This window comes from Neofelis nebulosa, chromosome 17 (genome assembly GCF_028018385.1).
Source record: "Neofelis nebulosa isolate mNeoNeb1 chromosome 17, mNeoNeb1.pri, whole genome shotgun sequence".
Lineage (NCBI taxonomy): Eukaryota > Metazoa > Chordata > Mammalia > Carnivora > Felidae > Neofelis > Neofelis nebulosa.
In genome coordinates, this window is record NC_080798.1 from 8,479,547 (window position 1) to 8,498,025 (window position 18,479).

At 53.5% G+C, this 18,479-nt stretch overlaps 1 protein-coding gene across 2 annotated transcripts in view; it reads right to left on the reverse strand.

The window, feature by feature from the left end:
* The window catches only part of AP2A1 (adaptor related protein complex 2 subunit alpha 1), a 30,163-nt gene extending 11,895 nt beyond the window's left edge, over window positions 1-18,268 (reverse strand). For both annotated transcript variants that reach the window (XM_058709560.1, XM_058709559.1), the window contains exons 1-5: window positions 18,063-18,268; window positions 7,410-7,478; window positions 7,133-7,275; window positions 6,753-6,946; window positions 247-376 (exon numbers count right to left, since the gene is read on the reverse strand). In XM_058709560.1, coding sequence (XP_058565543.1) covers window positions 247-376; window positions 6,753-6,946; window positions 7,133-7,275; window positions 7,410-7,478; window positions 18,063-18,129 — 603 coding nt within the window. In that variant the 5' untranslated portion in view covers window positions 18,130-18,268. The remainder of the gene's footprint in view (window positions 1-246; window positions 377-6,752; window positions 6,947-7,132; window positions 7,276-7,409; window positions 7,479-18,062) is intronic.
* Between the last annotated feature and the right edge of the window lie 211 nt (window positions 18,269-18,479).

An 18,479-nucleotide genomic window follows, 5' to 3' on the forward strand; every position in this document is an offset into this window, starting at 1 on the left:
TGGACGGGATCCCTGGGCAGTCAGGGGGGGTAATCAGGGATCGACGTGGGGGTTTCTGGACACTTGGGTGGGTGACAGGTACTAAGGACACTGGACCAAGATCTCTAGGTGCCTGAGTAAAGGCAGGGACAGAGGTGGGGGTCCCTGGGCGTCCAGGTGGGAATCAGGGCAGAGGCGGAACTCCCTGGGCTTCTACGTGAGCGTCCAAGGCAGAAGCGTCTCCCGGTGAGCGGGCGGGGGCCTCACCATGTGCTGGTCGTTGAGCAGGTGCACCACGCGGGCCGTCCACTCGCCCATGGGCACTAAGTCAGGCGAGGCCTTGTAGAGTCGCAGCAGGCACAGGGCCGCGCTCTGTTTCACGCTGTCCATGCTGTCCCTGCAGGGGCACAGTTTGGCGGGGGGAGGTGAGTGCGACCCCAGCCGCACAGAACTACAAGACCATGACCCGAGCCGAAGTCAAACGCTCTGCTGACTGAGCCACCCAGGCGCCCTGTCCATCTCCTCCTTATGACAAACCGAGGAACCGGGGCCAGATGTGTGTGCTCGAGGTCCTGACTTGTGGGGCGCGGCTCCGGGGCAAGCCGCTGACCCTCTCTGATGGGCTGGGGGATGGAGAAACGACACCGTGGACCAGCAGCTGGCGCGGCCTGGAGCACAGAGGGGGCGCGGGAGCTGTTCTGAGAGCCCGGGCGGCCGCCTCGAGGTGCAGCTCTCCCGGAGAGGATTCAACCAGAGCCCGGGCCGAGGGCACCAAGGGAAGTCCCTGCACCAGTCGAAGGTCGGGTGCAAAGACCTCTCCCAGGACGAGCAGTAGAAACACGAACTGCGGCGACAGAGCAGCTCTGTATGCTCCCATCAGACAGGCAGACGTGTGCATGCCGGCCGGGCCGGGGGTGCAGACATGGGGACGGGCCCTCAGGAAAGGAGCACAGTGGGTGGGGGTGGGGTGGGACAAGTGCTGGGCGCCCCTGGCCCGCGTGCCCCTGGGAGTGACGCGGACCAGGCCCGGCGATATGCTCCTGGACACCCACCCTGGGGAAGGGCGCACGCGCGTGTTCAGGGTGATGGCTTGAGAACGTTCACCGACTGACAGTCGTCAAACTAAAACCAAAACTGGCAGAAGGTCTGCCCCAGTGGTGCTCCATTAATGACCGTTTTACCATTGTTACAGCCCATGTGTCAGGAGCCCTGAGCCCAGGCCATGTTTTGTTCTAGGTGTTTCTACACAGGAACCCTCATCAGAGCTCTCGAGGGAGGTGACCTCTACCATCACCTCCAGATACAGGGAAGGGAACGTCCAGCCGCACACCAAATGGAGGAATAAGGGCTATTTATCACCTTGGTTAACGTGAAGACAGACGGTGCGACTAGTTAGGTAAAGCTGAAAACTGCATAATGTAGGGGTGTGTGCCCAGGTATAAAAGGACAAGGGGGCATGTGGGAATTATGACCATCAAATTCAGGGCACAGGGAGGTAGGGAAAAGTGGAGCAGGTGTGAAGGATATGGAAGGAATTCTACCGTAACTGTTTCTTTTTCTTTTGTTTCCTTTCTTTCTTTCTTTCTTTTTTTTTTTTTTTTTTGAGAGAGAGAGCACATGCGTGAGCAGGGCAGAGGGACAGAGAGAGAGAGAGAGAATCCCAAGCAACCTCCAGGCTCAGCTCGGAGCCCGACGCGGGGTTTGATCCCGAGACCCCTGGGATCACCTGAGCTGAAATCAAGAGTCGGACACTCAACCGACTGAGCCATCCAGGGGCCCCCGCCCTTCTTTTTTTAAAAAGCTGTGATACTACATGACCCAGCAATCCTGCACCCAGGCATCTACCAACTGAAAACAAAGTTCACACTAGGTATGTGTACATTATTTGTAATAGTCCCAAAAAAAAAAAAAAAAAAAAAAAAAGGTGGAAACTTTCTGATGGATGAATACAGCCGAATATCACTATTGGGCCACAGAAAGGAAAGAACCACAGCTTCATACAACACGGGGGAACCACGAAAACATTATGCCAAGTGAAAAAAGCCAGACACAAAAGGCCATGTGTTGGGCGCTTCTGTTTATCTGAAATGTCCGGAGTGGGCAAATCCAGCACAACAGAAAGCAGATGAGTGGCTGCCTGGAGCGAGGGGCAAAGGCAATGGGGAGTGACAGCTAACAGGTATGGGGCTTCTTCCCGGGGTTAAAGAAACGTTCTGGAATTAAGAGAGTGGTCGTGGTTGCACAACATTGTGAATATCCTAAAACCCACCGAACTGCATGCTTTAAAATAGTTGAAACAGTGAACTGGGTGTGATGTGGATTTGATCTTCAATTAAAAAAAAAAAAATCTACCTAAAAAAATATATTCCCCTGTGCTCCCGTCACCGCCAAGGCCAAGCTTCGGGAGTCGAGAGAGACCAGCCGAGCACTCAGACATCCCCGGCCTGGCCGCTGACTCTGGCGCGGCGCAAGCCCCCAGCATCCATTCCCTGGCGGGCAACTAGGACATCGCCTCTGCTCACGAGTCTGTCACACTGGCCTCCTTCTCGGCCCTCACAGGCACCAAGCTCTCCCCGTTGGGGAAGCCGGCAATTTGTGTCTCACCCAAGCCAATGGTGCCTGCCTGTCCTCATCTTAAAGAAACCGAAAACGGCATCTGTCACGACTGACCAGTCCGTCCGATGCGAAGGGTTCTTCTAGTCCCGCCCTATGGCCCGTTCTACATTCTCCCCCCATCTCCCTGGCCAGACCTCGACCGGCTGGGCTGCCCCGGGGCTTAGCCTTAGGTCACTCCTCGTCCCCTCTCATGTCTTCCCTGAGGCACTTCAACTGGCCGTGGCTTTAATTACTGTCCATCCTGCGCTGTCCCGTACGGTGGCCCCAGCAACGTGTGGCTGCTGGACACAGGAAGCGAGGAGAACCCGAGCAGAAACACAACGTGTGTGCGTGTGCGTGCATCACACTTACAGGTGGTGATGACACGAACGGTCACATGGATAATTTTCATGCTGATCCAAGGTCAACGTGAAAATATTTTAGAGTGACTGGGTTAAATTAAAATATTAGAATAAGTTTCACGCGTTTATGTTCTTCCTTTGTCTAATGTAGCGACTTGAACCGTGGAGAGGCTGTGTGTGGCCTGCGTGCCATTTTTATTGCTCCGTGCACGGCTCTCCCACACTCGCTCTCCAGCCTCGAGTCCCCGCCATCCAGTCGCCCACCTGACATCTCGGCCCAGATGGCCAATAGGCACCTCACGTCCCACGTGGCCAAACCTGGCTCAGGTCCTGCCTCTAGAGTCCCTGCTCCTCCCCAGTCTTGGGTCATCCGCACACCTGTTCACCCTCATCCTCTCTCTCTTTCCTACCCCCACGTAACCCGTCCCGTCAGCGTCACTTCCCGAACATAGCCAGCCCCCGGCAGTTCTGACCTGGACGGCAACAGACACCTCAGTGGTCTCCCCGCTACCACCCCCCGCCCCTAGTCTCTAATTCTGCTTGTGGTTTCTTGAGCTGCTTGATTCCGAGGATTGGCCTCTTTCACTGTTTCTGGGACATTCCCAGCCGTTACCCATTCATTCAAACAACGGCCCTGTCACCTTCTCTCCCTTCTCTCTTGCTAGAGCTCTAGATGGCATTGCTAGACCTTCTCTATCTTCCATGACTCTTTCTTTCTTTCTTTTTTTTTTTAATGTTTATGTGTTTATTTTGAAAGAGAGAGAGAGCAAGCTGAGGAGGGGCAGAGAGAAAGAGAGAGAGAGAGAGAGAAAATCCCAAGCAGGCTCCCCACTGTTAGCGCAGAGCCAGATGCAGGGCTTGAACTCCTGAACCGTGAGATCACAACCTGAGTTGAAATCAAAAGTTGGACGCTTGGGGCGCCTGGGTGGCGCAGTCGGTTAAGCGTCCGACTTCAGCCAGGTCACGATCTCGCGGTCCGTGAGTTTGAGCCCCGCGTCAGGCTCTGGGCTGATGGCTCGGAGCCTGGAGCCTGTTTCCGATTCTGTGTCTCCCTCTCTCTGCACCTCCCCTGTTCATGCTCTGTCTCTCTCTGTCCCAAAAATAAATAAAAAACGTTGAAAAAAAAATTAAAAAAAAAAAAAAAAAAGTTGGACGCTTAACCGACTGAGCCATCCAAGCACCCCATCTTCCATGACTCTTAACCTCTCTCTCTAAATTTTCCACCTCTTCGTTTCTCTGGGCTGCATGCTGGTGAATTTCATCATTTCTACTGCCTGTTTACTAAATCTGCGTTGGCTCTGTCTACCCGGCTGCTAAACCAGACCACTTAAATAATACTCTCCATTTCTTTTTCAGGTCTGCTTGCACTTCCATTTTTCAACTGTTTTCTTATTTACTGAAACATATGAAACATATTTATGTTACCTTATATGTGAATATTCCAATTTGATTATTATTTTCAGCTTCCTTTCTGCTGGTTCTCCCTCATGGTGTTGCACCGCCTGTGTTTAGTGATTTTTGATTGTGTGTTACTAATGTTAACTGGGAGCTTCATCTGTGGTGAAGGCGGGCTTCTCCAGAAAAGGCTGGTTTGCTTATGTCAGGCCTCAGCTACTACCAGCTTAAAGCACTTTAAAGTTTGGCTTCAGAACTTGTGGACAGCCAGGTAGGGGAAAATCAGGCTGAAAACCAGTGTGTGGGCTGCTCCGTGCCAAGGTTCGAAACAGGTAATTTTGCTGATAGTCCCCGAGGGGATTTATTTCTAGGTCACCCTCACTTTGAAGTGTGGCCTCTGGAGCTTCTCCTCAGACAAGCTTTGTATCCTGTTCCCAGAGGCCGCAGGGCCCCAAAACCAATATCTAGGTTCACCCTCCAAGCAAACTCTGGCTTTGGCACTCTGCTCATTTTCCCAGGTGCCAGGCCCTTCTTAGCTTGTGGCCTGTATGCTCCTCGTCTTCTCACTAGCTCTGAATATGCTGAAGAATATTTCCTTTCTTCTTTTATCCAACATTGATAGTTGGGTTTCAGCAAGAGCATCAGTCAGGAATCTAGTCCACCACGCTACTAGAAATACACCTTGTACCTTCTCCCATACCAAGCTGGGTGATCTTTTAAAAATACAAAGCCAGGGGCACCTGGGTGGCTCAGTCGGTTAAGCATCCGATTCAAGATTTCAGCTCAGGTCATGATCTCACGGTTTCGTGTATTTGAGCCCTGTGTCAGGCTCTGTGCTGGCAGCACGGAACCTGCTTGGGATTCTCTCTCTCCTTCTTTCTGCCCTTCCCCCACTCGCACTGTCTCTGTCTCTCTCAAAATGAATAAACTTAAAAAAATAATAAAATTACAGGGGCGCCTGGGTGGCTCAGTCGGTGAAGCATCCAACTTCGGCTCAGGTCACGATCTCGCAGTTTGTGGGTTCAAGCCCCGTGTCGGACTCTGTGCTGACAACTTGGGAGCCTAGAGCCTGCTTCGGATTCTGTGTCTCCTTCTTTCTCCCTGCCCCTTCCCCGCTCATGCTCTGTGTCTCTCTCCTTTAAAAAATAAACAAACTTAAAAAAAGTTAAAAAATAAAATAAAATTACAAAGACAATCGTGTCATGTGCTTACTTAAAACAAACCAACTGCCTTCCATTTCAATTAGAATAAAATCCAAACTCCCCTCTCTCTCTTGTTCGCTGCACTCCGGCTACAGAGACTACCTCTTGGCTCCTTGAATGCAGAGAGCTCATGCCTCAGGGCCTTTGCACTTGCTGCTCCTTTTGCTTTGGACATTCTCCAACATTTTAAAGTAACTATCTTCTCACCATTCCGGTCTCAAATTGCGTCAGCTCCTTGGACAGACCCTCCCTGATGAGTCTATTTAAGCAGCTTCCGCCACCACCCTTGCTGCCCCCACTACCCCTGTTGCCCACTACCCACTTTTGTTTTCTTCACAGCGTTTATCACTATCCGAACTCATCTTACTTTTTTACGTATGCATTTGCTCTTTGGGTACCCTCCCTAGATGTAAGCTTCCTGAGGGTGGGCACAACAGTCCTCTCTTCTCCCTCCTGCCTCCCCAAACCCACAACAGTGCCAGCATATTGAAGGCCCTCAAAAAACATTTGATGAGTGACCTCCAGCCTCAGGATGATCGCACAGGCCTACCCCAGTGCCCCTCATCTCATGCCTTTCCCCCTTCCACGGCCAACCACTCCTCCGTGCCCAGGTGTCAGCCTGATGCCGCTTCCTCTGGGAAGCTCTCCCTCATCCCCCAGACTAGGTCAGGTGCCCAACTAAATGTCCTTATGGGCTCCCGTGCCCCACAGCATGGTTCCGAGAGGAAGTATATGGTTCATCCTGCAATTATTCAATCCAAGTGTATTTCCCACTCTGGACCATGAATGCCCGGGAGGGCGATGACCGTGTCCATTTCTGGTCACGACTGTATCCCTTGCGATCAACATGACACTTTGCGCACAGTAGCTGCTCGGCGGATGTTTGTTAAATGAATGAATGAAGAAGCAGAAGTCCTGGAGGGCTGTCACCAACATAACTTCCGGTTGCTACCTCTTCTATGCTAGCTATTAAAGGTCACTTAATCAGACAGACACCCCACTGGCTTTGTTGGGGAGGTCGCTTCACACCATTGAGTTGGCTTGGTGAGATGAAGAGAGAGAACCGTGGGGCTGCCACTAGGATCTAAGCCCGGCATTACCCCCACATCCTGGCTAGGAGACCTTGGGCAGGTGACACAGCCTCTCTGACCCTCAAACTTGGCTGGACCTTATCTATTCCATCCCAAACCCCACCCCTCCTGGGTCCCCAGTGCCTCACCCAGCCACCAGGATGCGTGGGATGTCAGCGGCAAAGGCCTCGCCCATCTCCCGGCTGCCCACGTTGGCGATGCAATGCAGGGCCAGGCACATGAAGGTCGGGTTACGGCTGGCCAGGTCATTCTTGATGGCGTTATTGATGAGCCGGATCAGCTCAGAGTTTGAGTTTACCAGAACCGAGATGAACAGGTAACCCTGGGTGAGGGAGGAGGTGGGGGGCTGAGAGCCTTGTGGCTACTTGGTCCTAGACCCCAACCCTCCCATCCTGGGGTCTGTACTCCTAGTTCCCTCCTCCCTCAGACCCAGGAATCCAGACTCCCAGCTCCCTCCTCCCTCAGACCCAGAAGTCCAGGCTCCCAGCCCCTCCCCACCCGGACTCACTATTTGCTTCTCCGTGTACTTGTTGGAGCTGAGCAGGTTCACAGCTTCCATGTGCCCAAAGTCAATGTCATGCCCCAGCAGGAAGATGAACAGCAGTTTACACACATACTTTTTCTTACTGTAGCCGTCCAAGGCTTTGTCCCCTAGGGCCAGAGGAAGGAGGAAAGGGGAGGCAGAATGAGGAAGGATCATGCCTACAAGTCCCCAATCCCTTCCTCCCTCAGACCCAGGCCTCCAGCCCCTCTCCCAGCCCTAGGAGTCCAGGCCACCGACCTACCTTTGAACTTAGAGCGGATATTGGCCAGTTCCTTATTGATTCTCTTAATCTCCGCCTCCTTGCTCTTACCTGGGGAGGAGAAGGCAGAGCAGGTGATGAGGGTCGCAGACAGTTGAGCTCCCTGTCCTCATTTTCCTTGGCAAGGCCCCTCCCTGCGGGAAGGGCACACTCTCGCCACCCTGGGGCCTTGGGCCCTGGGGCTGAAGTTAGGCCTGGGCCCCGTCTCTAGCTGGGAGCTTCACGGAGGTGAGAATCATGGCTCAGTGGTCTTTACAACCCGGAGGAGAAGCCTGGCACATAACTTGGGGTGACCCTTGACTTGCTCCCTCCTTCCTCCTCTCACTGTGCCCCCTGAACTGTACTCACCCTGGGAGCCCCTATCTCTACCCACAGCTCTGGTTATGCTTCCACCACCAGCCCCCAGAACTGGCCTGGCAAGAAATATATGATGGATGGATGGATGGATGGATGGATGAATGAATGAATAGTTCGGCTGCCTTCTAACTGTCCCCAAGGACTCTCACCCTACCCCAGCCCCACTGAGCTCAGCATCTCCTGAAAACCTGCTCCTCCCCCAGGTTCCCAACGTCATGAAGGTCCCACTGCGTCCCAGTCACAAGGCCAGACTTGTGGGTGCTGACCTCGTCCACTCCCTTCCTGTCCCTCCATACATCCTGTCGCCCCACAGACCCACTTCCTCCATTTCCCGGCTGCCAACCTCTCCCCAACTTGTCTGTGACATTCCTACTCTTCTGATAAGATCCGTGGATGGGATGAGTCTAGAGGACTTTCCCTGACCCCAGAGGCTAGGTCCTGTGCTCCCCGTGCTCCTCGATGTTCGGGCACCTCCTCTATCAGGGCAATCCGGCTGGACGGTGACCGGGTCTCTCGGCCACCCTTGCCGCCTGCTGCGTCCCTCCCCACGTCCCCCAGTCCCACTGGAGCCAGACTTCACCATCTTGTCCTCGACAGGCTCACTCGGCTTGTCCAGACAGAAACCCGGATGCGTTAGCATTTCACTCAAGCCGTCGCCACATCCCTTTGGCTTGACCTACAGAACAGCGGGACCCCCGCCACGACCACCGCACCCAGACCCGAATGACTGCAGCGGCCTCCTTCCTGGCCTCCCGGCCTCCTGCTGGGGGGACTCCACCCCATGGCTACCAAGCCCTGTGGCCCTGCCCCGGCCACCCCACCAACGTCACCCCTCACCACCTCACTGTGTGTTCCACCCATGGCCTCCCACGTTCCCTCCTCTCTCAGGGGCCTTGTGTGTGCTGCACCCTTTGCCCGGCCCATCTCTCCTGTTAGCTCCTTGTCAGCTGGGTCTCAGCTCTTGTCACCTCCTCCAAGAGCCCTTCTCTGACCACTTTTTTAAAGACAACGCCTTGGGGCACCTGGGTGGCCCAGTCGGTTAAGCGGCCAACTCTTGATTTTGGCTCAGGTCATGATCTCACGGCTCAGGACTTCGAGCCCCACTTCGGGCTCTGTGCTGACAACGCGGGGCCTGCTTGGGATTCTCTCTCTCCCTGTCTCTTGAAATAAATAAATACATTGGAAAACAAAAACAAAAACACACAAAAAAAACCACAGCCAATGCTTTATACTTGTTTCCACCATTAAAAATAAAAGTCTTGGGGCGCCTGGGTGGCTCAGTCGGTTGGGCGTCCGACTTCGGCTCGGGTCGTGATCTTACAGTTCATGAGTTCGAGCCCTGTGTCGGGCTCTGTGCTGACAGCTCGGAGCCTGGAGCTGCTTCGGATTCTGTCTCCCTCTCTCTCTGCCCCTCCCCTGCTCATGTTCTGTCTGTCTGTCTGTCTGTCTCTCTCTCAGAAATAAACATTAAAAAAATTAAAAAATATATTGGGGCGCCTGGGTGGCTCAGTCAACTGAGTGTCCGAATTCGGTTCAGGTCGTGGTCTTGCGGTGTGTGAGTTAGAGTCCCACATTGGGCTCTCTGCTGTCAGCACAGAGCCCAATCTGGATCCTGTCCCCCTCACTTTCTGCCCACCCCATCTCAAAAATAAAAAATTTTTTAAGACAGAGAGTGCAAGTGGGGGAGGAGTAGAGAAAGGCGGGGAGTGGGGACAAGGGAGAGAAAGAGAGAGAGACAGAGAGAGAGAGAGAGAGAGAGAGAGAGAGAGAGAGAATCCCAAGCAGGCTCCACACTGTCAGCACAGAGCCCGACGCGGGGCTCAAACTCACGAACCATGAGATCATGACCTGAGTTTGATCATGATCAAAACCAAGAGTCGGTTGCTCAACCAACTGAGCCACCCAGGCACCCCTCAAAAATACTTAAAACAAAGAAACAAACAAACAAACACCCATGCCAGACATATTGAAATAACAATATTTTGGTGTATCAGATTATGTAAACATATTATTAAAGTTAAATTTGCCAGTTTCTTTCTCCTTTTACAAAAAAACGTGGCTACGGGAAAAGTGGAAACCACACCCGTGGCTCATACTGTATGTCAGCGGGACAGCGCTATTCCAGGGCCTCCTCTGGGCTCCACACTGCCTGTGTCACCTCCAGCAGAGCACAGCACATGCTGTGGGTGTCGGGGTCTGCCCCTGTCCCCCAGACCACAGGAGGAGCCCCTCGCGGGGAGGGCCAGGATCTGGGTAGCAACTCTGTGTTCCAAGGGCCCACCAAGTGCCGACCTGAGAAGAGGCGTGAAGACAGGAATAAGGGACTTAAGAAGTGCATGTTGGGGCGCCTGGGTGGCTCAGTGGGTTAAACGTCTGTTTCCAGCTCGGGTCATGATCTCACGGTCTGTGAGTTCAAGCCCCACGTCGTGCTCTGTGCTGACAGCTCGGAGCCTGGAGCCTGCTTCGGATTCTGTGCCTCCCTCTCTGTCTCTGCCCCTCCCCTGCTCCTGCTTGTGCTCTCTCTCTCTGCCCTCAGGAAGGGGATGGAGGGCCTGGGGATGACAGTGGGACAGGGTCTCTGGGACCCAGGCGATGAAGGGTCAGTTCCTCAGTGATGAGCCGGAACTGGCCTGTGTAGCCCCAGAGGCCATCTGATCCTTCATGTAGTAATTACTCGGTTCCTGAGCCCCACGGGCCAGGCCTGAGTGGCGCGGCGACACGGGGCACCCAGGACCCACCCGGACGTTGCACTTGTGATTTGCCTCCAGGGGCTCCCGGCCTGATAGGGCGCAGGCGATCAATGAGCCCTGTCCCCACACCTGAGTGAGATGCGCAGGGACAGAGGCCGCTTGGGGCCCTTGGTGGTGGCTGCCTCGAGGAGGGGACATTTGAGGAGGGCAGTGAAAGGTGAGGAGGGTTCAGGAGCAGTTCACAGGAGAGGAGAACCTGTGTGAGGGTGGTGGCAGGGGGTGGGGGACAGCGCCCAGCAAGGGTGCAAGGTACACGCTCTGTTCTCCTTATTTTTACTTTTTTTTTTATTGTTTTTTGTTTTTTATTTTTTTTTTAGATGGCCACAACTGTTTTAAGTGCTTGCCTTAAAACTATTCTGTAAGGACCAAAAAAAAAAAAAAAAAACAAAAAGTCCTGTTTTATAAATGGACCATATATTACAAACCGCCTGCTTAAACGTCGTCGCAGATAGATGGACATTTGAACAGCAATTGAATTTGGGGCTAGAGCATTCTCTGGGCTTTGTTTAAACCTCTATGAAAAGCTTCAAGCCCACCTGGGTGGCTCAGTGGGTTAAGCTGCTGACTCTTGGTTTTGGCTCGGGTCACGCTCTCACGGTACATGAGTTCGGGCCCCCCATCGGGCTCTGTGCTATCAGCACAGAGCCGGCTCGGGATTTTCTCTCTCATTCTCTCTCTGCCCCTCCCCCCCAACTCGTACTTTTTCTCTCTCTCAAAATAAATGAATAAACTTAAAAAAAAAAAAAAAGCTTCGAGAAGCAGGCAAAACTAACCTATGGTGTTGGATGACAGAGCCGTGGTCATCCTTGGAGGGGGTCGGGGCTGGGAGCGTTGACGAGGAGGGTGCCAGGGAGCTAAGGATGTTGTTTCTGCATCTGGGGGGCCCGTTCCGTAGCTGTGTTCAGTCAGGAAAAGTTCATCAAGCTTGACACTTATATCTGTGGGCTTTTTTTTTTTTTTTACATTTATTTATTTTTGAGAAACAGAGCGAGACAAAGCGTGAGCGGGAGAGGGGCAGGGAGAGGAGACACAGCATCTGAAGCAGCCTCCGGGCTCTGAGCGAGCGGTCAGCACAGAGCCCGACGTGGGGCTCGAACCCATGAACCGCCGTTCATGACCCGAGCTGAAGTCGGACGCCTACCAACCGAGCCACCCAGGGGCCCCTGTGGGCTCTTTTATACATATGCCAGCTCCGTGTATGTACACATGCATATGTAAATTAATAGATTTGCATATTAAATTATATATAAATATACATATTTTTGAGATTATTTACTTTGAGAGAGAGAGAGAGAGAAAGAGAGAATATGCCTGGGGGAGGGGCAGAGAGAGGGAGAAAGAATCTCAAGCAGGCTCTGTGCTGCCAGCATGGAGCCCAACATGGGGCTCAAACTCACCAAACTGTAAGATCAAGATCTGAGCCAAAATCAAGAGTTGGACACTCGACCGACCGAACCACCCAGCACCCTAAATATATATTTTTATGGGGAAGAAATCACCTATGCAAAGACTGTAGGAAGCATACAGGGACTACCTAAAAAATATTTACAGAATATATGTATGTGCGTATATATTTTTTTCTGTAAACACTCTTTAAGGGTCGTGGGATAGAGCCCTGCGCTGGGCTCTGCGCTCGGCATGGAGCCTGCTTGGGATTCTCTCTCCCTCCGCCCTTCCCTCCCGCTCACTCGCGCATGTGCAGGCTCTGTCTCAAAGAAAGGGGAAAATAATTACATAAATCAATCAAATCAAATCAAATCAAATCAAATCAAATCGAATCGAATCTCAGGGCATCTGCGTGGCTCAGTCGGTTAAGCATCCGACTCTTGATTTTGGCTCAGGTCACGATTTCACAGTTCATGGGTTCGAGCTCCATGGCCGGCTCTGCGCTGACAACGTGGAGCCTACCTGGGATTCTCTCTCTCCCTCTCTCCCTGTCCCTCCCCCACTCTCTCTCTCTTAAAATAAATAAACGTTAAAAAAATTATTTAAAAACCCAAAAACCAAAAACCCCGAATCTCAATTCAGTTACTGCAACGTACGTTTGGAACAACTCAGGTACTTTGTGAATCTGCTTTTTCGACCCTAAGTTGTACGAACTCTTAATGCAGAACAAGTATTTCCAGTGAAACTGTGGCCCGGTTGAGAAAGGAACATCAACTGTCTCGCGAACATTTTTTTAAAATATCGATTACGCGTTCAAATAATACGGCGGACGTTCTAAGTAAAAGACATTAAACGTCCACTCGTTTTACTTTTTTAACGTGGCTACTGGAAAATGTAAGCTTGCGTACGCGGCTCGCTGGGTCAGATGTGCTCTGTGCTATCAAAGGCATTGCCACCCCCGAGAGGAAATACTCTCCGTGAAGAACCGGCTGCAAAAGAACGCAGCTGCCGAAAGCATCCCTGGGCGGCCGCCTGCCGTGTGAGGGGGGCACACACCGATTTGTCAACCCTCAGCCTCTGGGCAGAATGCAGCACCTGAGGGCAGGGACGTGTGGCTGCTTCACTCCCAGGGGGCATCCCCTGGGTTCACAACAGTCCCCACACGGGAAAGGTGCTGAATGCAGATTGTGGACCAAGAGTACTAGATGGCACACAGAAGTGGGTGGGGCTGGGGCTCAGTGAAGTCCTGTCATCCTCCAGGCCCTACAGACCCACTAGTTCGCTCTCGGACCGCAACTCCTGCCCTCCCGCCAGCCGCGGCCTCCTCTTCCTGTTCCTCCTCCTCCTTGAATTCCTCCTACACCGCAAGCATAGTCCTGCCTCAGGGCCTTTGCACAGGCTGTGCCAAGAACTTCCTCCTCCAGATTTATGCAGGCCTATTTCACCCACCCAATTTGATTCTTTGCTCCAATGTCCTCTTTTCAGCAAGAGACTGTCTGACCAGCTTATATAAGAGCACTATCCCTAACCTTGTCCCCATACCCATTCTCTGCTTTATTTCCTCGAACACCCACTGCTACCTGTCCATACACCTGAATACTCTATATTTACTCGTGTACCAATCCGTGCTCCCTTAGAATATGAGCATGAGAATAGGAGAATATATATTTCCATAGAATATGAGAGAGAGGACTTCTGTTCACTGTTGTAGTCCCGCTACTTAGAGCAGCGTCTGGTTGCCGGTAAAGATTGATTGGTTCATTCATTCGTTCATTTCCTTATTCATTCAACCAGTAAGCATCTCCCAAGGACGCCCGTGGGCCAGGTCCCACAGGGGGCAGAACTGGGGACCCTGGGAAGGATCAGAGCAGGGCCTGTGCTCCAGGGGCTGGGGGAGATGCCACAAATGGAATGGGTCACACTTTGGAGTAGGATGCACCCCAATGGAGGAGCTCAGGGCACTGTGAAACCCAGCACCACTCCCCCTTTTGTTAATCACTCACTCGCAAACTCTCCTCAGGCCTAGTGGTAGCTGGGGCCCTAGAGGGAGGGCAGCCCCAGCCTGGGCCCGGGAAGCTGCCAGGCAGATTAAGTGACTGGGAGGCAGATCCCCGCTCCAGACAGCACAGGACGAAGCCCTCAGGCCAGGCCCAGCCCGAACCTTTCCCCTTCTTATCAGCAGAATTTGCCCTTCCTTGCCCTCCTTCTCAAAGCCTGCCTTTCATCTCCTTCTAGAGCCTTCCCCCTGAACTCCACTCTGCCCTTCAGACTCTCCAGCAGGATGGCTCAACACTCCTCTCCCTCCTCCACCTGCTCGGCTCCGGGCCCTGGCTCATCCACATCCCTCAGGCCTTCGGCTCCCTCACTCCTGCTTGAAACCCTCCCCAGTGTTCTCAGGACAGACACCAACTTGGCCTCTGCCCACCTGCCCAATCAGATCCCATCCCGTCCCTCTGTGCATCAGCCACACAGGCCTTAGCTCAGTCTCGCTTGGGCCCCAGGACCTTTGCACTGTTGTCCCTCTGCCTCCCCAGCTCTTCTCTGCCTCCCTTGGCCTGGCTAACTATGCCACGTTGTCTGAGCACTGCAATCAGATAGAGCTTTCATTCTCTCGACATGGTGGCCCTCTCTCTTTCACGGACTTAGGACAGCTACACGTTTTTTCCACTTAAAAAAAAAAAAAATTGAGGGGCGCCTGGGTGGCTCAGTCGGTTGGGCGTCTGACTTCGGTTCAGGTCAGGATCTCACAGCTGGTGAGTTCGAGCCCCATGTCAGGCTCTGTGCTGACAGCTCAGAGCCTGGAGCCTGCTTTGGATTCCGTTTCCCTCTCTCTCTGCCCTCCCCCCCTCACATTCTGTCTCTGTCTCTTAAAAATAAATAAGCATTAAAAAAGAGTTTTAAAAATTGAGATACAATTCACCCAACCATAAAGTGGGCAAGCCAGTGGTCTCTGGTATATCCACAGTCTTGTGCAACAATCACCAAGATCTATTTCCAGAACGTTTTCATCACCTGGTCTGGACACCTCAGACAAACGAAATCATACATGTGGCCTTCTGTGTCTGTCTTCTTGCACTTAGAATGAGGTTTTCAAGGGGCGCCTGGGTGGCTCAGTCGGTTAAGCATCCAACTTCGTCTCAGGTCATGATCTCGCGGTTCGGGAGTTCGAGCCTTGCATCGAGCTCTGCGCTGGCAGCTCAGAGCCTGGAGCCTGCTTTAGATTCTCTGTCTCCCTCTCTCTGCCCCTCCCCTGCTCACACTCTCTCTCTCTCTCTCTCTCAAAAATAAATGAATAAACATTAAAGAAAATAATAAAATAAGTAAATTAAAAAAAAAGAATTTAGAATGAGGTTTTCAAGGTTCATCCATGTGGTAGCATGTGTCCTTCTTTTTGATGGCTTAGTAATATTCCATGGCGCGGGGTACCACATTTTGTATATCCATGCATCTGACGATGGACATTTGGGTTGTCTTGTTTCCGCTCCTGGGCTACGGTGAATAGCCCTACGATGAACATCTATATACATGTGTTTGTGAGAAGGACTGCCACCATTTTCATGCAGTACCTGTCTCCTTCATGGGACTGGGAGATTCACAAGGGACACAGACCAATCTGTCCTACTCACCACTGTGTCCCCAGCGCCCTTGGTAAGGTTTGAAACACACCGGCCATTCAACAGTTATTTGACGAGACGACGAAGGACCAGAGGAATCCCCGATTCTCTAGCCCCAACCCATCTGGCTCAATTCCCTCCACTGCCCCCGAGGCAGAGTCTCCCCCTTCTGGGGTCCTGCAGCGACACCGACCTGTTTTCTCTTTCCTTCCCCACCTCCATCATCTAGTCCCTCTGCAAATCCTCCAAAACGTGTCCCCAGACCAACCACTTCTCACCCCGGGTCAAGCCAACACCATCTCTCACCCGGATGCCGGCAGCAGCCCCTAATCATCTCCCTGCTTCCGCCGCCACCTCGAGTCTCTTCTCTTCACAGAGGCAGAGGAATTATTTTAAAACATCAAGCAGCTCGCATCCCTCCTGCCTCTAAACCTTCCTGCCGCTCTCGTTTCATTCAGAGAAAGGCCAAAGCGCTCTCGGAGGCCCACGAAGCCCTCCACAATCCGTGGCTGCCCTCATCTCCCGCCCTCTCCCCCTTCGGCTCTTACCTGAACACACACTAAGCACGCTGCAACCCCAGGACCTTTGAACACACCATTCCTCTGCCTGGATCCCCCCTTGCCTCCAAAATCTGCAGGGCTTGTGCTCTCGCTTCACTCAAAAGTCTACTCACGTGCACCTCCAAGCCCCATCTCAATCCCGGCTCCTCCTCCCAGTCACCCTCTGACCTGGAATCATTTACTGTAGTTCTGTGTTTATTCTCCATCTCCCTCACGGCATGGGGGCTCCCAAGCCGGGGACTCTTGTTCACTGGTGGAGCCCAGTCCCAGGCAGTGTCAAAAGGGGGTAATGAAAAATGATCTGTCAAATGAATGAATGAGTGAAGGCAAGGTGCTGTCATCGGCGGGGCTTGAAGACAAAACTGAGCCTTAGAGAGGTTAAATGAGTCGCCGAGGGTCACATCCGTGACCGGCATCAGAGGCCACACACACCTACTCCTAGCACCCTCCCCCACCTAATCCACAACCCCTCCTCACTCACCTCTTTCCGTAACAACTATTAACATCTCTCCTCCACCTGACACCCAACAGCCTCCAGCCCTCTCATTCACCTCCGACATGCCAGATCCTTTCACACCTCCTCAGTTCTACAGTAATCACAGAGGCCGCTCTTCAGACCCACCGAAGTGACAAAAACAATAGCCAAGACCGCCCAGTGCCTGGAATGTGCAAAAGGCCTCACTCACACACATTATCGCAACCACCTCATCAGGAAGGTGCAATCAGCAGCCCCTGCTGACAGATGAGGAAATCAAGAGGTGAAGTCCCCCGTTCAAGGTCACATGGCCGGGGAGTGACAGCGCTCGAACTCAGACCCGGGTCTGGCTGACCCCAGAGCCCGTGCAGATACAGCCTCGGAAGCTCTTGGCAGCTCCAAACACCAACACCCACTCCCAGGAGTTGGGAGCTGACTTGGCGCCAGGCCTCTCGTCGTCACGACGATCCTTCCTGCTGGTGATCACTGTCCCCATATTGAGGTGGTCAGACGGGAGAGGGTTGTAGATTCAGGAGTGCCCTGCTCCCTGACCCTGGACCTCTCTCTGGAACCAGGCTTCCTCCAACACTTAGCTTTCTAGATCTCCTCCCCGCAAATTCCCAAGGCTCCCTGGGCCCTTCTTTGAGCTCTGGGCTCACCCGGTTCTGACACATCCTCCAAGCCCCCACTTTATAATGTCCTCTTCTTTCCAGGCCCCCAGCTTCCTGTCTCAGGTTCTCCCAACACCCTCCACCTGCAGCACCTCTCCTCTGTGTTCCTAGATCCCTCTTTTCCCCTTAGTGACCCTTCTAGTCTCCTCACCACTGCTCTCCATGTCTACTAAGCCATCCTCCATCCTGGAGCTCCCCTATCCCTCACCAGAGTCCCACTATGGTCCCCCACCTTCCCATCTCTCCTCCCCAACCCTCTGGGACGTTGTATTACTCTCAGGCCCTCTCTATGCACTAGCCAGGAACCTCAGTGACCTACCTAGCCCCTTCCCCTCTATGACACCCCCTCATCCAGGCCCTCAAAGCCCGGCACCATTATGCTTCCTGTGTTTCACGTCCTCCAGGTCCCCTCTGGCCTTCTCCCACTCTATCGCCGCACAGGGGACCCCCCCCCCCCACTCGTGCACCTCCTTCTCTTTCTATCGACCTCAGGGATTTCTCTAAGCCCGTAGCTAATAGGTTCCCCAAGCCTTTCTATCATTCCCAGGGAACACCTCTAGGGTCCCCAGCCCTGGGACCTTACTAGCCTCCTCTCCTCTAAGACCCTCCCGGACGCCTCTAGTCACTCCGTGTCGTCACCTCAAGAGGCACTCTATGACACCCTAAGTCTCTCCATTCCCCCCACCCTAAAGTTCCCCCCGGGGCCTCTCTATTCTCCCCCTCTACGACGCAAAGGCTTCTACGCCCGGGCCCCTCTGTAACCTCCGAGTCCCTCAATTCCACGCTCCCCCTCCCTCCAGTGTCCCCTGGCCGCGCTCTCACAGTTCCGGATGTCGGAGATGAACACCGCGAGCCCCCGCATCCCATCGCCCTTGGAGACGGCCGGCATGATGGCGGTGGTGTCGGCTCCAGGCCTGGCCGGGCAGGGCACAGCTCAGCGGGGGCTGGCAGGCGGGGACCGGGAGGAAAGGACCCCAAGCAGCGCCGAAGAGCCTAGCCGGCCGAGGGGGAGGGCGGGCGGGCTGGCTGGCGGGCGGGCTGGCAGGCCGCGGCTCCGCCTCCGGCCCCTCCCCTCGCGCCCGTCGTCCTGAGCTATCAGTCTCCCATTGGCCCGGATTACTGCCGCTCAGACTCGGGCTCACACCTCGCTCCCTCTCTCATTGGCCGCTGGACAAAGGCACGCTGCTACGATTGGCTCAGCGGCCCGCTATTTCCGTTCGCAGGAAGGGGGGGATGAAG